Source organism: Leptodactylus fuscus, chromosome 8, assembly GCF_031893055.1.
Source record: "Leptodactylus fuscus isolate aLepFus1 chromosome 8, aLepFus1.hap2, whole genome shotgun sequence".
In the NCBI taxonomy this organism is placed as follows: domain Eukaryota; kingdom Metazoa; phylum Chordata; class Amphibia; order Anura; family Leptodactylidae; genus Leptodactylus; species Leptodactylus fuscus.
Genome location: NC_134272.1, coordinates 25,247,339 through 25,270,666, shown reverse-complemented (window position 1 = coordinate 25,270,666; position 23,328 = coordinate 25,247,339). Strand labels below are relative to the sequence as shown.

The 23,328-nt window shown below is 42.8% G+C and overlaps 1 protein-coding gene across 1 annotated transcript in view; it reads right to left on the bottom strand.

The window, feature by feature from the left end:
- The window catches only part of ERBB4 (erb-b2 receptor tyrosine kinase 4), a 703,330-nt gene that overhangs the window by 367,661 nt on the left and 312,341 nt on the right, over positions 1–23,328 (bottom strand). Inside the window, exon 2 of the mRNA XM_075284941.1 lies at positions 6,661–6,812. Coding sequence (XP_075141042.1) covers positions 6,661–6,812 — 152 coding nt within the window. The remainder of the gene's footprint in view (positions 1–6,660; positions 6,813–23,328) is intronic.

Here is a 23,328-nt window from a genome sequence, read left to right as displayed (position 1 = left end):
ATGCAACCTTCTCATCACTGAGAAGGAAAGAACAGCTAACATCCTAGGCCTCTGTCATGGCGCCATCACCACACTGCCTTGTTTGGGACCTGATAGTAGTATACATAGACTTTTCATTGCGCCCAATTTTACCCAGCAGTTACAATATATAGCACATTGTGGTGCCTTGTAAACAAATTCTAAAATGGTCTGTACTATCAGCACAGGTAGAAGTCGGCATCTTAACTGGATTTTGCTACACTTTGAAACATTACATTAATTTGTTGGGCAAGGTGTCCCAGGCCTGCATTGATTCCTGCCCTATAATTTGTACAAAAATTATGAGAGTTGTAAAAAAAATGGCCATATAACAATTTTTTGCACAAAAAGTGGCATGTGGAGGCCTTAGGGCTCCTTCACACGGCGTAAGCACTCGGCTCATTCCAAGCCTCAGACGTGAGCGCTTCTAATTCACTTCATCCCATTCACTTCGTCCCATTCGTCCCATTCACTTCATCCCATTCACTTCGTCCCATTCACTTCAATGGGAGCACGCGTAAAGCCGGCTTTTTTTTTTTTTTCAGTACTTAGCATGCTCTAGGCCTAACATGTCTAGATTAGTATTAGCATGGACTGGATTCTTACACTTTTGCCCTAATGTTCTAGTAAACTAAAACTCCGAAAGCAAGCAAATCGTTTGTAATCTACAATAAAGCAAAATGCAAAGTCTATCATAAAGTTGCATAAAGTTTGCCTATATATTATACAGCATTAATTTACATAAAACCTTTCCAAAGTTATTTACATAAAACCTTTCAGAAATGCCAGATTGCTTTCCTTGAATCTAAGTAAACAGAACCGTTCACTTGTTCTGTTTTGTTTCTTTTCACACCCCACTGAATGTACAGATATGTCCCCCTTCTTTCCTCTTGGCTTGACATGTTCATATATGTCTAATACAATCTTTAATATTTCATGATATTGTATCATAAAGTGATATGCTACACGTGTCTATGTGTGGCCTCCCAGTGGAACCTTTCAAAGGCTTTCTTAGCATGTTGGAATATTGGGTTGAATTTGTTTTATAATAAAAAAGGAGTCTCTAACCAAACTGAAGTGATGAGTGTACACTTCCATGTAGAAACAAGTATGCACTTCAATGTAACACTGACTCACAGTGTGAATTTAGCCTTGAAATGCTTTGACCACTTTATAAAAACTCTAATCAGATGTGTCTATGACCCTGCTGTCCAAAATATCTATCCATCAGTGTTTGCAGGGTTTTGTGGGCTTACGGACTCACTTTCCAATCCCTGCTCCTGCTCACAGCCACCTCCACAGAAGGGGAAGCGCCAGCGGCCGTGAGCAGAAGCCAGGATCAGTAAGTAAATAGGGCCCGATACCTCCTGGAGTTACTCCAGCAGGTAACAGGGCCTATTGAAAAACACACATCAGGAGCCCACTGGGCCCCCTAATTTTCCAGGCCCTGTGGCAGCCACTACTGTTGCTACCCTTGTAGTTACACCATGAACGGCACTCTCTGGGTATCCAACAGATACTTAAGACACTCTACTGCCCAGTGTCCAATGGTATCCCTCCAAGACCAATATCCCATCAGGCATTACACTACGCTTTCCCCATTCATCTATCCAGAATGGGCCATACAAGACTTACACGCTGAGCCATTTGTTTCTATAGCCCCATGTATCATGGGCCTGTGTATGCAGCCATGAGCCTGGCACCTGGCGTATGCATGTAGCCTAAAAGTGAGTGCAAGACAGAGAAAGATTTACCGGTAGTTTGCTGCTACATTATTTTTCATAAAAATAAGTTCTAGAAAGATGAAAACTGAATTCTTCATCACAGGACGTAACATTTCTTACTCACCCACCCTGTTTTTTTGCTGCCACATCTGGCTATTTTTACTCTAATTATACTTTGCAGCTAGCAGTCCTGGATTCATCTCCACCAGTTCGGACTGTCTTTTATCTCAGGAGGGTTGGTGCAGGGCCCTCTTGCCTTCTCTTCTCTTCTCTTCTCTTCTCTTCTCTTCTCTTCTCTTCTCTTCTCTTCTCTTCTCTTCTCTTCTCTTCTCTTCTCTTTTCTCTTCTCTTCTCTTCTCCTTCTCTTCTCTTCTTCTTCTTTTCTCTCCTCTTCTTCCTAAAAAGCTCCGTCATAGCTCTTGTTCCCATTCCCGTTGCCAGAAGATGACATGTCAGACAAGTTATATAAACCCCTCTCCTGCTGTTGGATGCCGCCTGGTGATACATTAATTGCAACGCTTTTACTGGCGTGGCCTAACTTCTTGCATTAACCCCTTGGACTCTCCCTTGCCACTTGCAGACACCTGAGCACATGGTTTTCAGCTGCAGGCACATGGTTTTCACTTCTTCTTTGTTGTGACGTCTCTCCTTGCAATGTGCACTGACTCAGCTGTCTAGCTTTGTCTGTCTCCTGGCTTTGTCCTGATTCTGCTATTCTACTGCTGCCAATCTGAGGCTACTCCAGGAATTGTCACCTGGGGATTCCCTGCAATGTGTTGTCCGGATACCTGTATAGAGGTTAATGGGGGAAAACCAGGGAACAGCTTAGGCTCGGATTCTAACATGAGTACCTATGAATGTGGCCCGATGGCACCCAATGGTGAATACATTTCACGTGCACTATATGTTCCCTCCTACGCTGCAATACTACAAAAAGCAGTGCATTTAATAGCTAGCACTTGTTATTTTTGTTAACACGTTTTCTTCTGGAGATCATTATGTTGTTTGCTGATTACAATCCAATCGAGCATTACAAGATTTTAAGCAAGGGATTGCTGAGCAGCGGAGAATAGAAGCGCCGTCTCTAGCGGCCGAGGCATTTAAATGAAAAATGGATTTATTAGCTTGGAACAGTGTGTGTGAGCTGCTACCTCTTACCTCTGGGAAGCCTGGCGTGATTTAGACTCAGCTTAAATGATATGTGTAATGAGTTTTGTAGTTTCATTTCATCCATAATTAGACAGAGATCCCAATGAAAAAGGCTGTTCCACAACATTTCATGCTCGCGGCGATCCGCGCTCTACCTGCCTCGGAGCACTTGGGTGACTTCTGTCTGTCTGTGGCATTTACCGCGCTACACGCTTGTTCTCTATGAGTTAACTGGTGGATTATTTTAGGAGATAGGCGGAAGGTAAAACAGCAGACTGCTTTCCATGTGGATGAAACGTATTTCACATGTCAGGCAGACTGACAGTATCTCCCCCAGTCGCCTCTCTCCCCTGGGTCAGAAGCTGCGGGCACATGGCTCATGTCAGTGGGTGACAGCTTCTGCTTGTATCTATCCTTCTACCACCTCAAACTCTGCTTTTGTTATCAGCTGCCAAAACGTCAGCCCGAGGAAGCTATTGAAAGCTGCTCTTCCGTCATACTTCACAGAACCATTTGTGTACACTACAAGAATTTTTTTTTTTTTGCACTTGTTTATATCGAGTATAGCAGGAAGACGTAAAACGTCAAAAAACGTCAAAACAAACAAACAAAAAAAAACAAAAAAAAAACAATAAAGTGTACTGGCTGATACAATGCAAAAAAGGAGAGAGACATCGAGTGCACTACGTGTAGTATTAGGCTTGATGAAATAGTGGTATCTTAGATTAAGTAGTAATAATATCAGATGACCTTGTGGGGTTGTGCCGAGTCACAACACCTATTGATGTATGTAGATATCAAAATGAGGGTAGCAGTGGATCAGCCTGTTGACGCCAAGGATCGGAGAAGAAAATTGAGGCAACAAAATGGACTCAAGTCCACAGACAGGGAATCTACGCTCACTGGTATGTAAAATGAGGAGCCAGGTCGACAATCCAAATGGACGAAGAACCTTTTATTGGAGTAGTTAAAAATGGAAAAAGAACAACGCATTTTGGGCCAACTAAAGGCCATTACACCCTTTCTCAAGTGCAAGGTAACAGGTCACGTTGAGCCAGATGCATCTGGCCCGACATGACCTCTTACCTTGCACTTGAGAAAGGGCCTTTAGGCGGCCCAAAACGCATTGTGCTTTTTCTATTTTTAAATACCCCAATAAAAAGTTCTGAGTCCATATGGATTGTCGACCTAGCTCTTCTTTTACATACCATATGAGCAGCACTGCAGCCCCATCTACAGCCTAGCAGGGGTCCCAGGGCATTGCAGTGGCTCTCCTATCATTTGGATGAGTAGCCTGTACACCCTCTTGGTCTACTGCACCTAGAGGTTGTCAGGAAAACTGATCTGTGCAGGGGTCACTTTAAAGGAAAACTATTGGGTATTTTTTTCATCCTAAACTGACTTCAACATGTGCTGCATCAAGTAACGGTCTTTCATATGTTGCCCCCACTAAGATTTCGATTGCTGAAAAGTCTATAAGCTTTGAAAACCTTAGATTGGTATAAAAACGAATGAGGAACAGGTTTACATAGTCATGGAGTCATTGAACTATATCACAGCCCCCGCAGCGTGATTGGCGTGTCCCGCACTGAGACATCTATCTGATACCCTACCTAACTGTTGGCCTCATAGGGTGTGATTCAGCATGATCACTGCATGACTAGTTGAAGCTCTTCCCGATTTTCACGACCAGTTAAGGAAAATTTGCATAACCGATCCAAGATTCTAAAATTTTCTAAATTGACTTTATCTTAGTGGGGGTTTTCTATAGGAAAGGTCAATACTGCATATGCCCATTATGACGGAAAAACCCTTTGGCTCTAATGATGTCTGAGTATATACATCTCCCACCCCAGCTTTACCCCTGACTCCAGCAGAAACATGGCTCCAGCAGTATATTTAGTAGTGAATATATTTAAGACCTCAGATGATGTTCAATTCAATAGCAAATTCCTGACAATCAACTAGCACTCTATCACAAGTTATCCCAAGGTTCACACTATACATCTAGTATCAACATTTAATAGACACTGACACTGATAACTTGCTGCAGCAAGAACAAAAGCCACAGAAGAGAACAAAAGCCATGGAAAGAGTTAACATTCCATATTGCTAACACATTGGCCCAGGTTTACTAAGTGAGTTGATCCAAGAAAGTGTCTAAAACTGCACCTCAACTTGGCACGTATTTCATGCACGATAACCCATCTTATCTCTGGCATCCCACTCACCCCGTTTTAAGAAAGTTGGTGAATTAAGGTTGTAATCTGAGCAGACTGCGGCACCTCAGAAAACTAGTGTGAGTTGTAGCAGAAATCTACCGAGGCCACATGGAACATGCGACATACTCTAGTATTAACAGGCCACAGCCTAATTATGGTGCACTTTTCCCCTGTGGGTTTCCTTCATTAGACGTAATACTTTCCCACACAGGCACTTCTGGGCCCATTTACCTGAAGTTAAATCTACATCAGACATGGTATAGATTCAGGGGCGTATCTACCGGGGTAGCAGTGGTAGCAGCTGCCATAGGGCCTGAGACATTAGGGGCCCGGCGACAGCCGCTACCACTGCATTTTTGTTTTTTTAATAGGCCGTTACCGCCTGGAGTTACTCCAGACAGAAACAGGCCCTATTTACTTACTGATCCTGGAAGGGTCCGGGATCGCTAAATGATGCCGCAGGCCCCACAAACACTATTATTATACTCGGGGGTCTTTTCAGACTCCCAGGAATAATGATCAGAGAGCTAGGCGAGGTGAGGCAACATAAAAAACACTTTTACTTACCTCACCGGGCTCCAGGCAGGCTTCCGGCCTACTTGTGTAACGTCCCTGATGTCACATGACTGGGGCCTATGTCCTGGGTCATGTGACGTCCCGGGCATCATTGAAGATGGCCGAAATAACCGAGGAGTGCAGCGGACCCAGGGATAGGTAAGTAACAGTGTTTTTTATGTTGGTATCCCCACCTTGGGTCTCCGATTATTATACTCTGAGGTCTGAAAAGACCCCAGAGTATAATAATTGTTCATGGGTGTCCACAGTGGGACATAATACTGTGTGCAGGGGCCACTATGAGGCATAATACTGTGTGCAGGGGCCACTATGGGGCGTAATACAGTGTACAGGGGCCACTATGGGGCATAATAGTGTGTGTAGGGGCCACTATTGGGAATAATACTGTGTGCAGGGGCGACTATGAGGCATAATACTGTGTGCAGGGGCCACTATGGGGAATAGTACTGTATACAGGAGCCACTATGTGGTATAATAATGTGTGTAGGGGCCACTATGGGGCATAATACTGTGTGCAGAGGCCATTATGGGGCATAATAGTGCACACAGGAATGCGGGTGGGAGAGGGGTCAGTCAGGGTCTTCACTGTTGGTCGGGGGAGGGGGGGGCATGTCAAAAGTTCATCACGGGGCCCTGCCATTCCCAGTTACACCACTGTATAGATTTCCAGTTTTCTGATGGAACAAGACATTCTTACCTTGACCTGTCTAGATTCCCAAGTCATTCTAACCATTTTCTTAAAGTGATGAGTGGGTGCAGGAGGTAAGATGCATCATTGTACAGTTAAAATAAGCCAAGACACATTTCAGACACAGCCCAGTTAGTAAACGGGGGCCATTAAGTGTCAGTTTGTTACAATACCCTAAATATCTCTCCCATGTGCCAGCTCAGCGTTGTGAGGAACCTTAAAGCTCATAGTATCTTAGCTTCTGGGAATTGTGTGCGTAAAAATATTACAATCTTGAACTTACCCTCAGGAAACTGAGGTTGCGTCCATGTTCAATGCTGGTGATCTCCAGATTTCCCATTACAACTTCACAGTTTTCATAATACTTGCGTAGGGATTTGTACTGTTGGTCCAGATCAGATAGAGAGCTGAGTTTATTCTCTGTCCCTGCACACACTGCAAGAGAAATAAGAATATATAAGAATAGGCTTACAGAAATTTACAGAACAGGCAATGAATTACAAATACCCCACTTGAGGACCTCCAGCTCATCTGACAAGTCTCTTTAGTATTCCCAATGAAAAAAGAATCATGCAGAATCTTATCTTATTCCTCTGTGTTGTGCCGTTCCTCTGTTATTCCTTCTGGAAATATTAATATACATAGAATGGGTTTCACCAGTTGGGACCCAGGTGCCATTTAATTGCACATTTTAGGAGGAACAATAGAGGAACCACACAATACCAAGTTATGTTATTTCTTAAAGGGATTCTATCATTAAAATTGTATTTTTTCTGCCTACCATGTCGGAATAGCCTTAAGAAAGGCCATTCTTCTCCTACCTTTAGATGTCTTCTCCGGGCCGCCGTTTGGTAGAAATACTGGGTTTTCGTCGGTATGCAAATGAGTTCTCTCGCAGCACAGGAGGTGGGCCCCAGTGCTCAAACAGCACTGGGAGTGTCCCCAATGCTGCGAGAGAAATCTTGAGTGATGCTTCTATCTTCATCTGGAACGGCCTCTCTTCACATCTTCTTCCGCAGCTGGGTTCTAACTTCTAGGCATCGGACTTCAGGCAAAGCTGACAGCGCATGCCCAACGGCCACAAGAAAATGACCGCTTGCACACTAAGCGTAAGAGGCCATCTTCTTGTGGCCAGCGGGCATGCGCAGTTTGAACCCAGTGCCGGGAGAAGACACGAAGCGAGGCCGTTGCAGACGAAGATGGAGGTGGCGCTGGAGAGTTCTCCCACAGCATTGGGGACGCCCCCAGTGCTGTTTGCATATTGACGAAAAGCATGATTTCCACCGACCGCCGGCCCAGAGAAGACATCTAAAGGTAGGAGAAGAATAGCCTTTCCTGGTAGGCAGAAAAAATACTATTTTACTGGTAGAATCCCTTTAAGGAATACATGTATTTATTAAGAGACATGTCAAAAAAGGTGACGAGTCCTTTTAAACCTAAATATTATCAGACTATTTTTGCATTCTAAATTAATTTATCTTAAGAACTTTTTCTTGAAAACATCTACAATATCTCTTTGTTAAATTATGGTCTTTGGGCCCGGCGACTACAGAAGGTTTAATGTTTGTAGACACCGTGGCTGTATGGGCAGCTGTAGCTGAGATCTATATATAGGTGAGATTTGTACATATGTATAGGTGAGATGTATATAAGCATTCCTCATGGAATATGTTGGAGGCACATAAATAAAGAATTGAAGAAAAATCAATCATTTCCCTGTTATATACTCAGAATGTATCTGTGCTTAGTTTACAAAGAAAGTCTAGTCTAGTGTGTTGACATATATCAAGATGCTACAGTAGCCAAAGTCTGCTCTTTACTCAATTGCATCATCTGTTATTTTCCATCAGTGTCAGGACCGATTTATCTCTATCTGCAGTGATAACATGGCTTTGTTAATCCTGCTCTACTTGTGAGTAAAGGAAATGTTCCATTGACCCAGACGCATGCTGCCAAGCCCGATACAGCAGACTGGCTAATGTTATTCCTTATCCTCTCCCCAAGGGAAACTTCAAACATTCCTGCCATAAGTCTTATTCCTGGTAAGAACTGCACCCTGGGTCAAAGTGATTAACCTTTTTAGTACTGCAGAGATCATCAGGGTGTCACCTGTTATTGGGAAGAGGAATAAACCCAACCACATATTGGTCTACTGAAGTCCTACATGGTGGTTGTGCCAAGAACTAGAGGTCAGGAAGTCATTCGGTCTCCCCTTTATTATTTATTATTTTTATTGTGTAGTATAAACATTTTGTTTGCATGGGTACAGATTTAAGCTACAGATACCGCCTAGATAACGGCTAAAAAGTCTTTGTGTGATTAAAAATGTCCTTCCATGACCCCCATATATATAAGAGAAGAGCAAGACAGATGATGTCGAGGAATGAAGGATTGAATTTCAGTGCCCAATCCTTTTATTTTCAGGTTAGATAACCCACCCCAGAGGGTCTTGGCATTAATGTACCCCAATATGTGCATCAACTGTGCCAATTGGGCACGTGTATGAAAAAGTCTTGAGGAATAAGTGTTCAACCAGCATGGTTGATGGTATATGGTTACTTTTAAGATATGTATGTGCCTGAAGGTAGACAATGGTGACATAGCCTAACAATATATACAGTCCAATCAATGGTTGTCCTACCACTGTGACACCTGCTGATCTCTGGAACAATGTATCTAGAATGAGGTAGTGTTAGCATCGTGACACATCACTTCTTATGCGTTGGCTCAACACTGCTTGTCCTTGATGGACACATGGTTGGCCACTGACTGTAAGGAGCTCACCATATCGTCTCTAAGAAAAGCAGATCACTGATGACAGGACACGGAGTGGCACATCAGTTCTTTAGCTTTGTAAACCCTATAAAATCACAATAAGGGTTGACGACTACTTTTCTACTTTTTCTGGCCAAACAAAAAAATCTCAAGAAACTTTTGCGCCCATACAGAGCAGATGTGACTAACTGTGCAACTGACCTCACAGTATGTTATATCCTGGTGAGGAAGCAGCATAGGCCACCATAAGGAAAAGCACCAAGGATGTTCAGAGCCGTGACATTTGTTGTATGCCAGACATCTGCTCCCGATAGTGGTTAATGACTTCCAGGAGGAGAACATTGCTTTCCTGATGGCTCTCATGCCTTGGCCAGGAAATAGGAAAAAGCAGAAACAGCAACCAATATTGCAGAGAGTTGTGCACATAGCTTATCTTCCATTCATACAGTTCAGCCTATATGTATCAAAATGCTATCTTACTGCAATCCCTTCTCACTATACATGGCCGGCTATCTCCACCATATGTTCTATGGTATAGTCCATATTTGTAGGGCTCTTCCTCCGTGCTGTGTCTTATTCTTTCTTCAGGATCCTTAACTCTCCTATTAGAAATGGACCTGACAAGTAATTAAAGGAATTGATTTGCACACTTCAAATCTTGCCAAATAAGTGATCTGCCATCTGCGGCATCAGCTGTTCTTCCTTGAGGTCTCCCCATGCACCTGAACTTGTGTTTGTAAAGGGGGGAGCCCTGCAGCAGGTGACATGCCATGAGCAGAGATATGGTACATTAGCAGCGCACGCACAACCCTCTGTACACTAATCCCATAGGCGTATAATGATCACAGCCATCTTTCTCATCATTTACCCTTGCTGCATTGAACTCTTAACAGGATCATTTGTCTCCCAATGACCTGTTGTATACAGAAGTCTTATCATAGACTGCTATCAGCTGTATAATAACCACGGTTGAATTTCTAGCCTTTATATTTTCTTCCGCTTTTCTTCCAAACAGTGACAATATGAAGATTAACTGTCTTCATCACCTTCCCGTCCATTGCTGTGCAACGTATTTACGTAATATGAAGATTAGTCCCCACACATTTAATAAACAATTTCACAACACATATGGTCCGGAGTCAAATACAAGGCCACCCCCTGAGCAATCCCATGGACTACTATGTCATGTCCTTGGTTGTATAGTACATGGTCTAAGATTAAAGACATAAATCAACTTAACATCACCATAGGAATTACACCTCTTCATATGTGTCACTTCAAAAATATTAATTTAGCATTTTATAACAAGACAAAAATAGCAAGCGGAAACTGATATTTTCTAAATGACCTTTATATTAGCATTGATCCATTATTCAAAGATTGTGTTGCACAGACGCGGCGTTCAATCTGATTTAACAAGAAAAAACTCGACTCAACAACGGCAAAAGTAAAGCAATTTGGGAACGTCACTATTATTTCCCCCAATGGACAGGCTATAAAAAAATGTTTCTAAAATGCCCATGGTTTTTTCAAAAATAGACACGTTTCTCTGCGGGATCTAATTGTTTAGATGTCTTAGGAAATATCATACTTTAAGGTGTGAAAGTGACCATACATCTTAGATATAAAGTGCACAGCGCCAAGCACTAATAATGTGATACTGTGATGGATACAGGTATATGGTACTCAACTAAAGTGAAGGCTCACCTTCTGTGATTGTGACAATAGCTATGTAGACATGTAGTTGAGGACCTCCAACCTATAGGAGGGACCCCTCGAAGTAGACAGACTCCATAAGCAGCAGTCGAACCTTTGTAACTCCAAGAACTGGTATTGATGTCTGGAACATCCAAGGGTAGGCAAAGAAGGTGGCAGAAGGTGCTTGGTCCAGGCCATGAATTTGACTTGGACCAGTGTACCTTCTACCTCCTTCTTTGCCTACCCTTGGACATACACCTTAGATAGCTGTCTATAAATGCTCTTTCAGCCGGCAGCTCTTCCTCCCAGTCTCTCCTATAAAGGCAGGCTCGGTTTGTCCAAGCGTGCATGTATGCTCATTTGTAAGAGAACATAGAAAGAATATGCAAATCTGACTTCCATGATGTAATTAGAAAGCCAGTGCCTCAAGTATGCACACCAACAGAGGGCGCTGACTGAGAATGTGCAAGTCTGTCTTCCGTGATGTAATTGGAAGACAGACTTGCACATTCTCAGTCAGCGCCCTCTATCGGTGTGCATACTTGAGGCACTGGCTTCCTAATTACATCATGGAAGTCAGATTTGCATATTCTTCCCATGTTCCTTTGCACAGTGGAGCGCTCATGGCTTAATAAGACTCCACACACCTTAATGGTGGTTCTCTCCTTATGGAGTGACGATATCCCCTCAACTCATTTGTAAGAGGAAAGTAAGTCACTGTCAGATACCTCTAGTGGTGGATTATCTTGAGAACTAAAGGATTGGCATTGGAGCATAGCTGCATAAATATAGTAAAAGGTGCTTGGTAGGGGCCCCATTACAAATTTTACAATGGGTCCCAGGAACTTTAAGTTAACTCTTCGATTGGGATGTCAAAATTTAACATGCAGAACCTTTCCTTTTTCATCTAGGGAGATGTATATCGTTGGTTGGCTGTAGACATGGCCAGGTTCAGCTAACCTGTATATAATGTGTATGGCAGCCTAGAAATTGTGCAAAATCACTTATAATTGGTGGTGCTTTCTAAAAACTGTGCCATGCAGTTACATGTCTATCAAAGACCTATAGATTGTAAGTGATTGTAATATGATTGCGGTTATGGAAAAGACTAGATATATGTACAGACTCTTGCCAGCATCGGGGTAATATATTTGTTATATATCTTCTATCTCCAGGGTCTCCAGCAGTTCTCCATATTAGTACAGAAACCCCTTTGCTAACAATGCATATCAATGATGTGTATTACTCCTAGATCTCCATTAACAAATGTTATCATATTTGGTGATGTTTTCCATAGGGAGACACTATGATCATATGGAAACATTCTGAGAACAATACAACTACTCTGAATAAAGTTATCCAGTAAATGGGACAAGAAGTCAGTTTCTATTCCAGAACGCCGGCCGACTGGAGCTGTCACAAGTTAATTAGCCCAAACACTAATTGTCTACATTATTTCTGACGTTGCCTCGAGCCCTTGCAGAAACTGGTAGCCTTCTGTTATCCAACATGGGAAATGTGCCATTACATGGACTGAACTCTGCTCTGTGCAGCCAGTGAATGGAAGCGGAAACCTGAAGCTGCCCAGAAATTATCGGGTGTCTGAAGGCAATGAACTCCGAGGAAATGAACCCCAATACCGGATATGAATGAACATATAAGAAATGGCTACTACACTCCTTACACTATAAAGTCAGAAGGTATCTCTAGTGAAAAAGCTGAAATATAAAATCAATTTTTATTAAACTTGGATCTGGTCGTATTTTTTTTTTTTTTTTTTTTTGTTTCGCCACATGAGAGTTAGTGCACAGAATTGTTGTAAAGGGAATTCTTCCACCGACTGTGTATTTCTATTGTAGGCCTGATACGTGTGGAGCAGCTTCCTGACACCAGCTGTTGTATGTGATGTGAAGGATGCTTGTAGAAATTCCGCCATTTTTTGGGATGTTTAGAAAAATTAGGAGAATAAGGGCACAAACACTCACTGCTCTCAAGGATCACAGGCCGGGAGAACTTTATCTACAAGAAGTGAAAACACCATTTATATTTTCAATATGGGCAGCTTCATATTGTAGTGAAATAGTTAAAGGTTTACATGTTGGAGATCCCTTTACAAGAGGCCTTTCTACATGTGATACCAACTCATTAGCAAAGAAGGGGGAGGAGGTATGACAATACTTATGCAGATCAGATAATATGCAGATGCTTGTAGAGAACAGACTCAGTGTTATCTGTGCGTTTACATAGAGAGATAACAGACTTGGCTTTATCAGCAAACTGCAATTAGCTGAACTGATTGTCTTGCCGACAGAGCAGTGATTGACGTCACTTGTCCTAACACGCAGGTCGGTTGTTATGGTAATGAAGTGTAAACAATGGGAGGAATATGTTCACATAGCAGGCAAACAAAGCAGTATTACCAATATAATTAGGAAAAGGCTTCAATTTAAATAAGTTACCAGGATCCTTGAGATGGGACAAACCCTTTAATGTGTAAGGGGTGTCCAGACTTTTCCCTGACAGCAGGTGTGGGGGTAAGAGGGACCAGGCTGTTGTTCAATCTTCTGTTCTTAGTGTACATGAGTAGTTCAATTCCCCAGTTGTAGCGGTTACCTCCATTCCCCCTTTCAGAACAAGTGCCCACTTGGCCGAACTCAGCATGCATGTGTATGGAGGGGTGGAGTTTGCTGGTTGTGTTGGTTCACTCCACTCTGACAATTGAGGACACATGCCAAATTCAGCATGCAAGTGTATCAGGGGAAGGAATTGGAATATATAACTATCGGCAAGACTACAGTAGCATTCAAGTGACAGCTATTAAAAGTGTATGCTACCCCTAATTTTTTTTATCTTAGATATACAAATTAAAGCAATTTTATAGCTAGTCAATTAACCTTCAGTACCGGCAAGTCTTTGGAGTTAAACTTGAAAAGAAGAACTAGGAAGAATTCCATGAAAATATAGGATAACATACAAACTCAATGCAGAATGGTTAGGCTTGCACCCAGGAAAACAGTGCTAGCTGTTCTGCCATAGAGACAGCTCATGCAGCTGTTTTGGAGTTCAAGCCGCATGGAGGGCCTGGGTACTACTTATAGAATGTGGTAGAGACCTATATCGAACTTGGATATGATGCCCTTTAAATTCTAGTAATGTTCTTGAATTGCGCCCTGCCCTCTTATCAACCAACGTTAATGGTTATTTTAACATGGCCATGTATACTCAGTCCAGATCTTCATTGTCTATACTGTAAATACGGTATGCAATAGTTGATGCAGTTTCATCATTGCCTTTATCTTACAGTATTTCACTATTACCTGTTCCAGCAACAGACAGGTTAAATATTCTCTATGGACATCGTAAAATATTCTGCTGTATGCGCCAACTGAGAACTGTTTGACAATTCCTCATTTTCCTTTATTAAATCTAAGACGATGAGGGGAGATTTCTGTTTCATTAATTCCCTCGTTAAATGCGTTTTTTGTTTAGTGCTTTCAGCTGTGTAAGGCCCATTTATTATTGCTGCATGTTCAGAGTGTTTCACTTATTATATCATCAGATTAAACTATCCTAAATAATGAATGAGTCTAATTACTGGGAAGCTGTTAGACAGCAGAGCTGACTGCAGATAGGGTAATCCCAGGGATTACAGAGCTGCCCTGGATCAACATCTGATAAAAACACCCTCGCTACTCACGCTACAGATTTTACAAAATGGAAATATTTGGAACAGGACAAATTTAGGAAATGGTCATAGACAAATCGGAAAAATAATTGTGCCAATCACTGGTTGGATCAAGAGACTTAGAATAATGACTAATACTCCCTGAAGGGTCTGTTAGAGACAGCAGAGATGGCTGGTATCAAGGTAAAAAGGCATCATTGGGTTGGTTCTCCTTCTTGAAAGGGGTTGTCCAGACATGCTTATTTATGGCCATAACTATATTGATTGTGGGGGGCCAACAGAGGTGGCCCCTATATGGGCCAGTTTTTCGGGTGGCTCCTCAATGTCTATACTATACACTACATGGAACCCAAAGCAGTTGGCTGCAAATCCTATATAGTGCCTGGCCAGTGCCGCACCTCCCATGAGGCGACCTGAAGCGACCACTTCAAGCGGTGCTATGCCAGGGCCTCGGGGAGGGCGGTATTTTTGCTTACTAGGCTAAGCCAGTCCAAGACAAGCTGTCCTGGACTGGCTTAGCATCATCGTCACCGAGCGGTGGATTGGGGAGGCCGCTGGAGCAGCACTGCTCCAGCGGCCTCCCCTCACGCTTAGGCAGAGAGCAGGTCCTCTCCGTGCCTGCTCTCTGCCTGGTAACACCGCTCCGCCACGCCCCCTTCGCTCTGCCCCCCGTTTTCTATCGTCCGCCTCGGGCGGCGAAACAGGTAGGTTCACCCCTGTGCCTGGCCATTCCAATTACTTCTATGAAACCTGAGCTGTAGTCCCGGTACTGAATCATGTGGGGGCCACCTGTCAGATCCCCATGGAATGGGACCTGTTGGGGCAATTTGGCACACTAAACTGCCCACAGGTCCTCATAGACCAGGGATTTAGGGTCCTAAATCACCTTGCTGTAATACATATACTGTCAATAAAAATCCCTTTAAGCCAAACCCAGAACATAACAGCATTTTATCTGAATTTCATTTTTCAAGTTAGCTCTCCCCCAGAAGGAAGAACTGTTTTTAGTGCCATCCATAGGTAGCTATCCTGTAAGTCAATGTCCAACCGATAACAAGAGGCCTATGGGATGAATATTAACTTACAGGGTATAGACATGCACCAGTTGGATCTCCAGGACAAGGACCAATAACTGTTCCCCTTGAATTTTTATGCATTGGAAAGTTTACAGACTTCGATGCAACTCCATGCAGATTATATTGCTCTTGAGTTAAATTATGGGAAACTTATAAAGCATGTACTGTTATGACAGTCCACCAACTCTATGTATCCTACGGCGGTAAAGTAAACTAGCCTTATTCATATCCCGATTTCATACACAACACTACTCATGTTAATCCTACAGGTGATGACATTAAAAAATCCCTAAAATATAGATAAATAGTCCATAACCTATTTAGCATTTAGGTTTGCACAATTGTTTGGTCCGCCCAATCATCTGATATTGGCCAAGGTCAAAAAGAAATTTGCAAGCTACAGGTTATGTCAGATCCGGTATTAAATGGTGTTATTGACCACCATAGTACAGCAGTATATTCACATCAATAGATAGTATGTGAAAAATTATTACTTGGGATTTTCTCATTTTGGCTTCTCGCAGTAAGCAAAATATCAACCACTAAAGTAAAAGTGACACACAACCCTTGTTTTGTGCTCTCTCCAAAGACTAGTTTCTTCTGCCCATACGTCTTGCAACCGCCTGCACAGTCCTGCCTTTTCTATCTCCTTGCATTTATCTGCTCATTTATATCCCTGATTTATGGAGGCACTCTATACATGACGGCAGAATCATAAATTCTGCCGGATGTCTGTGCATGGAAAATGAACCCTTTCCCTCACGGAGACACCAAGAGCACAATGGCATGAGTAACCTAGCCTAGCAGAAGCACAGATCCTCGCGTGCAGGACAGGAAAGAGTGTAACCACTACTCGAAGATATAGAAGGAAATATTGGGGTCACCCTGGTGTAATGGCGCTATACTAACTCTATTACCTCTATAAAGAAGAGTTTGAGCAGTATTGGCATCAGATGGTAAAAAAGATAGACTTTAAGCAGCGGTCTATTCATGTGACCTTTATAATCTCTAACGTATCTTTTGTTATTCAAAGTAAATTCATTTTTTACGGGATTTTTTTAGGCCGTTGGTCAAATTCCAATAGATATTTATATTATAGCGTAAAGCAGATCATATTTCTGTAGTACTTCTTAAAATGTAAGGCGGACATCAGTGCAGCCATTCCCCTCCACACACCGACCCGCCCGCTACCACCAGCCATCTATGAGATACAATACCCTTGGTGAACTCAAACTTTACCAAAACTGAAGCCCTATTTCATGACAATGTCCATGCATGTATCCACCCGTAACTGTGTGCAGTATATGTGCATAATGAATAGATTGTATGCCCCGCTGTTCTGTACATTATTATTTTATAATATTACAATGATAATTCAATCATTTTGATAGATGGAAATACACTTTCACTAGCTGTCCACCAATTCCTATTCCAACAGACCTCCCCACTTAGTTAGGTCAAGTCTACATGTATTTTTCATGGGGAGAAGGAAATAAGCTTTTGGCAGACAACTCTAATGGTGGCTTTGAGGACAAAGGATTGGACATGCGCAGTCTGCTCAGCCCAGGCCCGAGGCCTACAAGTTTCACCGCCTACACCAGAAGAAGACACAAGAAGAGGAATGTCCTGAAGAAGATGGAGGCGGCGCTGGAGAGTTCTCTGGCAGCATTGGGGATGCCCCCAGTGCTGTTTGTGCGCTGGGGCCCGCCCCCAATGCTGCGAGAGAACTCATTTGCATACCATCAAAAAACGGTATTTCTACGGAACGGCGGCGCAGAGAAGACATCTAAAGGTAGGAGATAAATAGCCTTTCTTAAGACTATTCCTACGTGTTAGGGAGAAAAAATACCTTCCGAATGATAGGATCCCTTTAAGTGTAAACCAGACTTTAGTCCTCTACCATGGAGTATCTTGAAGCCCCTCCCTTATGTATCTGCACTAAAATAAAATTAGGAAAACGTGTTTTCTACTTCTTGATGCAAAGAATCTATGATATCTTGGAAGACATCTGTGGTCAGCTTAGCAGCCATGCCCATGGAATATTTGCGATAATTGCACAAGGATTCATCTTCGCGGCGTACGTTAAACCCTTATCTTAATTGTACTGTTTTAATTAGAAAGAAATGTCTATACTGTCTCTGATACAAAGTAAGACGAATGTTACGGATTGAACAAAATAGTCGGCTATCTTCTGTTAAATCAAATAACTACATCTCCGATAGGCCATTGTGATTTGTACGAGGGGCAAAGCAATACAGATCCCTTATTGTCTCGGTGGTCCAAGGAAACGCAAACGGCTGCCATAAACCAACAATATGTTTAGAGCTCGCACTTCGCCACCAAATGAATCCCACTCATTCTGATTGTATTGCGTAGGACACACAAGCCGAAGGAGCGGGTGACACAATATAGGAGCTGAAATGTATTAAGACAGGGAAATGCTCAATAGATAAGGTAACTTAGATATCTACAGGGACTTGATTTACAACATTTATTTCCAAGACAAGTTTACAGAATTGGTATTTAAATATATTGCGTCTCGATCACAGGCCTTGGTAAAACTCATTACACTTATCATTGCCAAAAGCTTATTGGTTCTTTGTAAAAAAGAGAACCCTTAATCTCTTCCCGGCTCCTAAGGCTGACTAACCTCTCTTGTTCTCCTGCCCAGTCCAACTTATTGTGGAGTTTCATTCTCCCTGGGTCAGCATAAAACACACATCTAATCGCTCACAGTTATCTATCGCTATAAGCTACTGTCTGAAACAAAGCACAATATCAGCGCCGTGTATCTCTTCTCGCTCCCTTGGTGTCTGTCTATTCTTCTGCCAGAGTAAAGAACAAATCTCACCTCCTGATAATATATGTTTTCAGCATCTTTCCTTATTTCCCTCCTTGTACTACATCTCCTCCTTTCCCCTTTTCTTCTATACTCAGCGAATTTCTTTTTAAAGGTGATACAGACACCCTAAACTATTGACCACAAGGGTGCTTGGATGCCCATGACCTATGACCTGCTGAAATATCGTTGCACTAAATTACAAAATGTGTATTCTTTTTAAGGAATAATAGCTGACAATGCATAAAATCAAAATGAAAGGGAGCAAAGTACGTTCCAATAGCCCAGACCTGGGGTTGAGCCGATCTTGACTTTTCAGGATCGATTTTAAAATCCGATTTTTGATCATTTTTCATTCTAACCCGATCTCGATCCCAATTCTGATCCCAATGCAAGTCAATGGGATTTTTATATTAATCGGAGATCGGATTTTAAAAGCAATCCTATTCACTATACAGCATGGAATCTAACAATTGAACGCTTTAATTGTTAGAATCCACGCTGTGTAGTGAATCACTAAGTAGCCAGAGGATTTTTTTTTAACTCCTCTGGCTACTTAGTCCCCCCCTGGTGTCCACTGACCTGCAGAGATGGCTGCTTCAGTGCCCAGTGTTCTTCTTCGCCTCGCTGCCGCTCCACGCTGCTCTTCTCACCTCGCTGCCCCTTGCCTCCCAGGTTAGGAGAGTGTGGGCGGGTACTGGGAGGGGAGACATCACGTCTCCCTGCCCTGTACCCGCCCACACTCTCCTAAGCCACAAGCCCCGCCTTCCTAGCTCTTTAAACACTAACCTGGGAGGCAGGGCAGTGAGGCGAGAAGAGCAGCATGGAGTGGCAGCGAGGCGAAGAAGAACACCGGGACCGGAGCAGCCATCTCTGGAGGTAAGTAGCTACTAGAGATGTCACTTTTGTCTCCCATTAGAATGAATGGAGGCAGCTGACGCGCAGGCGGTTAAGGCTGTGTGCCGGCTGCTTCCATTCATTCCTATGGAACCGCAGCGGAGTCTTCACACTGAGTATACACTATATACTCAGTGTGAAGGCTAAGCAAAGCATTGTGGGAAATACTACCGATCTCGATCCCACCTAAAAAGATCGTGTTCGGAATTCCGATCGCGATCGTGAAATTTTCTCGATCGCCGATCGGAATCCGATCTTTTCTGAACACGATCGCTCAACCCTACCCAGACCTCATCACTAGACAGCCAGACCGGAGATTACATTTACTTATTTTACAATTAACTCTTCTTGTATTAGAAAACATGGCTGCTTTCTTCTTCTTAGAATGTGACACCATGTCCACTGGTCACATGGAAAGACTTTAGCTCATCCCCAGTCAAAGGAATCGGACTAAGCTGCAGCATAGCCCATTGACTAACAGATATAATATCACTTCCAGGGAGGAAAGCAACCTAATTTCTAATCCTGGATAACCTCTTTATGTCAGTATTTGATTGTTGTGTCAAGGTCTTTGCATTGTCCATCTAACATTAACTATAAATGTACTGTAAGGCTGGCCCTCCACATGGGTGAATCATATCAGCTGAACCCACCAATTTCAGCAGGGAGCAATTGATCACCTTATATGCAGTGCTTAAATTGGAAAAAATGTTTAGAGGAACTCTGGAATAATGGCCGCCTAACCCCTGAAGACCCTGACAGAACGACCAGCAACCCCCCCATCCCCTGCATTCCTGTACAAAGTATTATGTCCCATAGTGGCCCCTGCACAAAGTATTAAGTCGCATAATATGGGTCATAAATTATCTGCCACTGCCCAATAGTGGCCCCTGCACAAAGTATTATGAATATGCCCCATAGTGGACCCTGCACAAAATATTATGCAGCATAATACTTTGTGCAGGGGCCACTATTAGGCATAATACTTTGTGTAGGGGCCACTATGGAGCATAATTTATGCCCCATAGGAGCCCCTGCGCAAATTGCCCTACATTATGGCCCTGTATTATGGGCCATAGTGGCCCCTGCACACAGTATTAATTATGCTGCCCCATTGTGGACACTGTCTAGAACAATTATTATACTCTGGGTCTTTTCAGACCCCAGAGTATAATAATCAGAGACCCAGGGCCCGGGGAGGATACAAAAAAACTGTTATGGTACTTATCTCTCCTTGGCACCAATGCACTCCCTGCTGATGTCGGCCATCTCACAGGATGTCACGTGAGCAGGGACTTGCATCGCTATGCATAAGGACGCAAGCCCCGGCCCATGTGACTTCTAGGACATCACCCAACTAGGCCTGAAGCCTTTCGGAGCTGGGAGAAGTAAGTGTGTTTTTCATGTTCTGCATTGTGGGTCAGACAATTTAAACGTTTATACGGTATAAACTAAGAAATTATACCGGAACGCTGACAGACATTTTTAATTATGCCGCACCTGAGTTCTGGCGCATTCCGGCTCAATTAAACCACTGCTTATATGTATGGGAGTATACGAGGTACTGTAGGGGCTAGAAAATTGGGCAAGCTGGATTTCTACATGATGAATCCTTTTGTTTTCATGGGAGATAAGTTGTCACCAGAGATGGATCAGGGAAGGGGATCAAGATTTTGGTGGAATTGTTGGTTGCAGAATATGTGCTCAGTTGGCAGCTATCTGAAGTATATGGCAGCCCTCCGGCATTTGTTGTCATAACTAACATTACAGGATGGATTATTACAATGCCACCAGTCCAAAGGGGATTCTCCCAGAATCATCATTTATAACATATCCATAAAAAAATGCAACACTCTGAGGAAGAGTTGGAGGATGGTCTGGAGAACCTTCAAATTCTCCTTGTTCAAGATCTTGTGTTACACATTTATTTCTGTGTACATTTCCAATAAGAGGGCAGGTAAGGGCAGGTATATTTATCTATATATCGTATATACTCGAGTAAAATCTGACCCGAATATAAGCCGAGGCCCCTAATTTTACCACAAAAAACTGTGAAAACTTATTGACTCGAGTATAAGCCGAGGGGGGGGGGGGGGGTGAATGCAGCAGCTACTGGAAAATTTCAAAAATTAAAATGGTCGGAGTTTGTGGGTTCAGTAGTTGCTGGGTAATGGAGAAGGGGAGGGGGTGGTTGTCTCTCTACCTTTTCCCTGAGCTTGAGGACTGTTTTTTTTCCCCCATTTGGAATTCAGTCTGGCTGAATATAGGGTATCTGCAGTGCTACAATTAACCCCTTCCAGACGGAACAGGAGCACTGCAGATCCCCTATATTCAGTAGACCGGGCACTTTCAGACACAGGGATACCTAATGTGTATGTGTTTCATAGTAATTTTCTATTTTTATATGTATTCTAGGGAAAGGAGGGATTTAGAACTTTTATTAACTTTATTTTTTATTATATTTTTTTAAAGCTTCTTTTTTTTTCTTCACTATTTTATGGGAGATTCTATACATTACTATTGCGGCTGGTCATACACCCCCCTCCCAAAAAAAAAATAAAATATATATATTATTTTTTGTTTGCTTGACTCGAGTATAAGCCGAGGGGGGCTTTTTCAGCACTAAAACTGTGCTGAAAAATTCGGCTTATCCTCGAGTATATACGGTAAGTATATTTATGTCTTAGTTGTTTTTGGTGGGACATTTTGATAAGAGAATATTATGAGAGTATGCAAAGTAGCAGAGCAAGTCCTTCCTTTCATTTACCTTTTAATATGTACGTTGTCATTGTATGGAGATGGAACGCTTTAGCGATCCATATTCCCATAGAGGTATGATGATGAATTCAGATTTTCCCTGCCAAAGAAGGAGTTATCAGCACAGATTGTAAGTAGTGAGTACCTATCCTGACACATGGCGTCCTTGAATCTACTGGCGTCTTGCTGCAAAATGACAGGGAAGGTCAACGCATGTAATTTGACAATAATGAGTGCGCTAGAATATTAGACAGACCCTCCCCAGAGCCTTGTGCAGCTTCCAACACAACAGACGGTGAAAAATATGACACAAAGACAATGGACAGAGCCCAAAAGTGACTGGTCCAGACGTCACACCTATCAGTCCACCCTCTTCTTAGTCAGCCAATACGGACTTAATGCCAGGAAGCAAAAGATACTGTAGATCTATCATTGGCTCTCTTATGAACCATGGCATGGCAGGTCATGTACAACATATTTTTTTTATTTTTATATATCCGTATAACAATTTGGACAGTGGTTTTATTTTGGTTCCATAAGCCAAAATAAAATAAAAAAAATAAAAGTAGAATTTGGAATATCAAGGAGTAGAGATGAGCGAACACTAAAATGTTCGAGGTTCGAAATTCGATTCGAACAGCCGCTCACTGTTCGAGTGTTCGAATGGGTTTCGAACCCCATTATAGTCTATGGGGAACATAAACTCGTTAAGGGGGAAACCCAAATTCGTGTCTGGAGGGTCACCAAGTCCACTATGACACCCCAGGAAATGATACCAACACCCTGGAATGACACTGGGACAGCAGGGGAAGCATGTCTGGGGGCATAAAAGTCACTTTATTTCATGGAAATCCCTGTCAGTTTGCGATTTTCGCAAGCTAACTTTTCCCCATAGAAATGCATTGGCCAGTGCTGATTGGCCAGAGTACGGAACTCGACCAATCAGCGCTGGCTCTGCTGGAGGAGGCGGAGTCTAAGATCGCTCCACACCAGTCTCCATTCAGGTCCGACCTTAGACTCCGCCTCCTCCGGCAGAGCCAGCGCTGATTGGCCGAAGGCTGGCCAATGCATTCCTATGCGAATGCAGAGACTTAGCAGTGCTGAGTCAGTTTTGCTCAACTACACATCTGATGCACACTCGGCACTGCTACATCAGATGTAGCAATCTGATGTAGCAGAGCCGAGGGTGCACTAGAACCCCTGTGCAAACTCAGTTCACGCTAA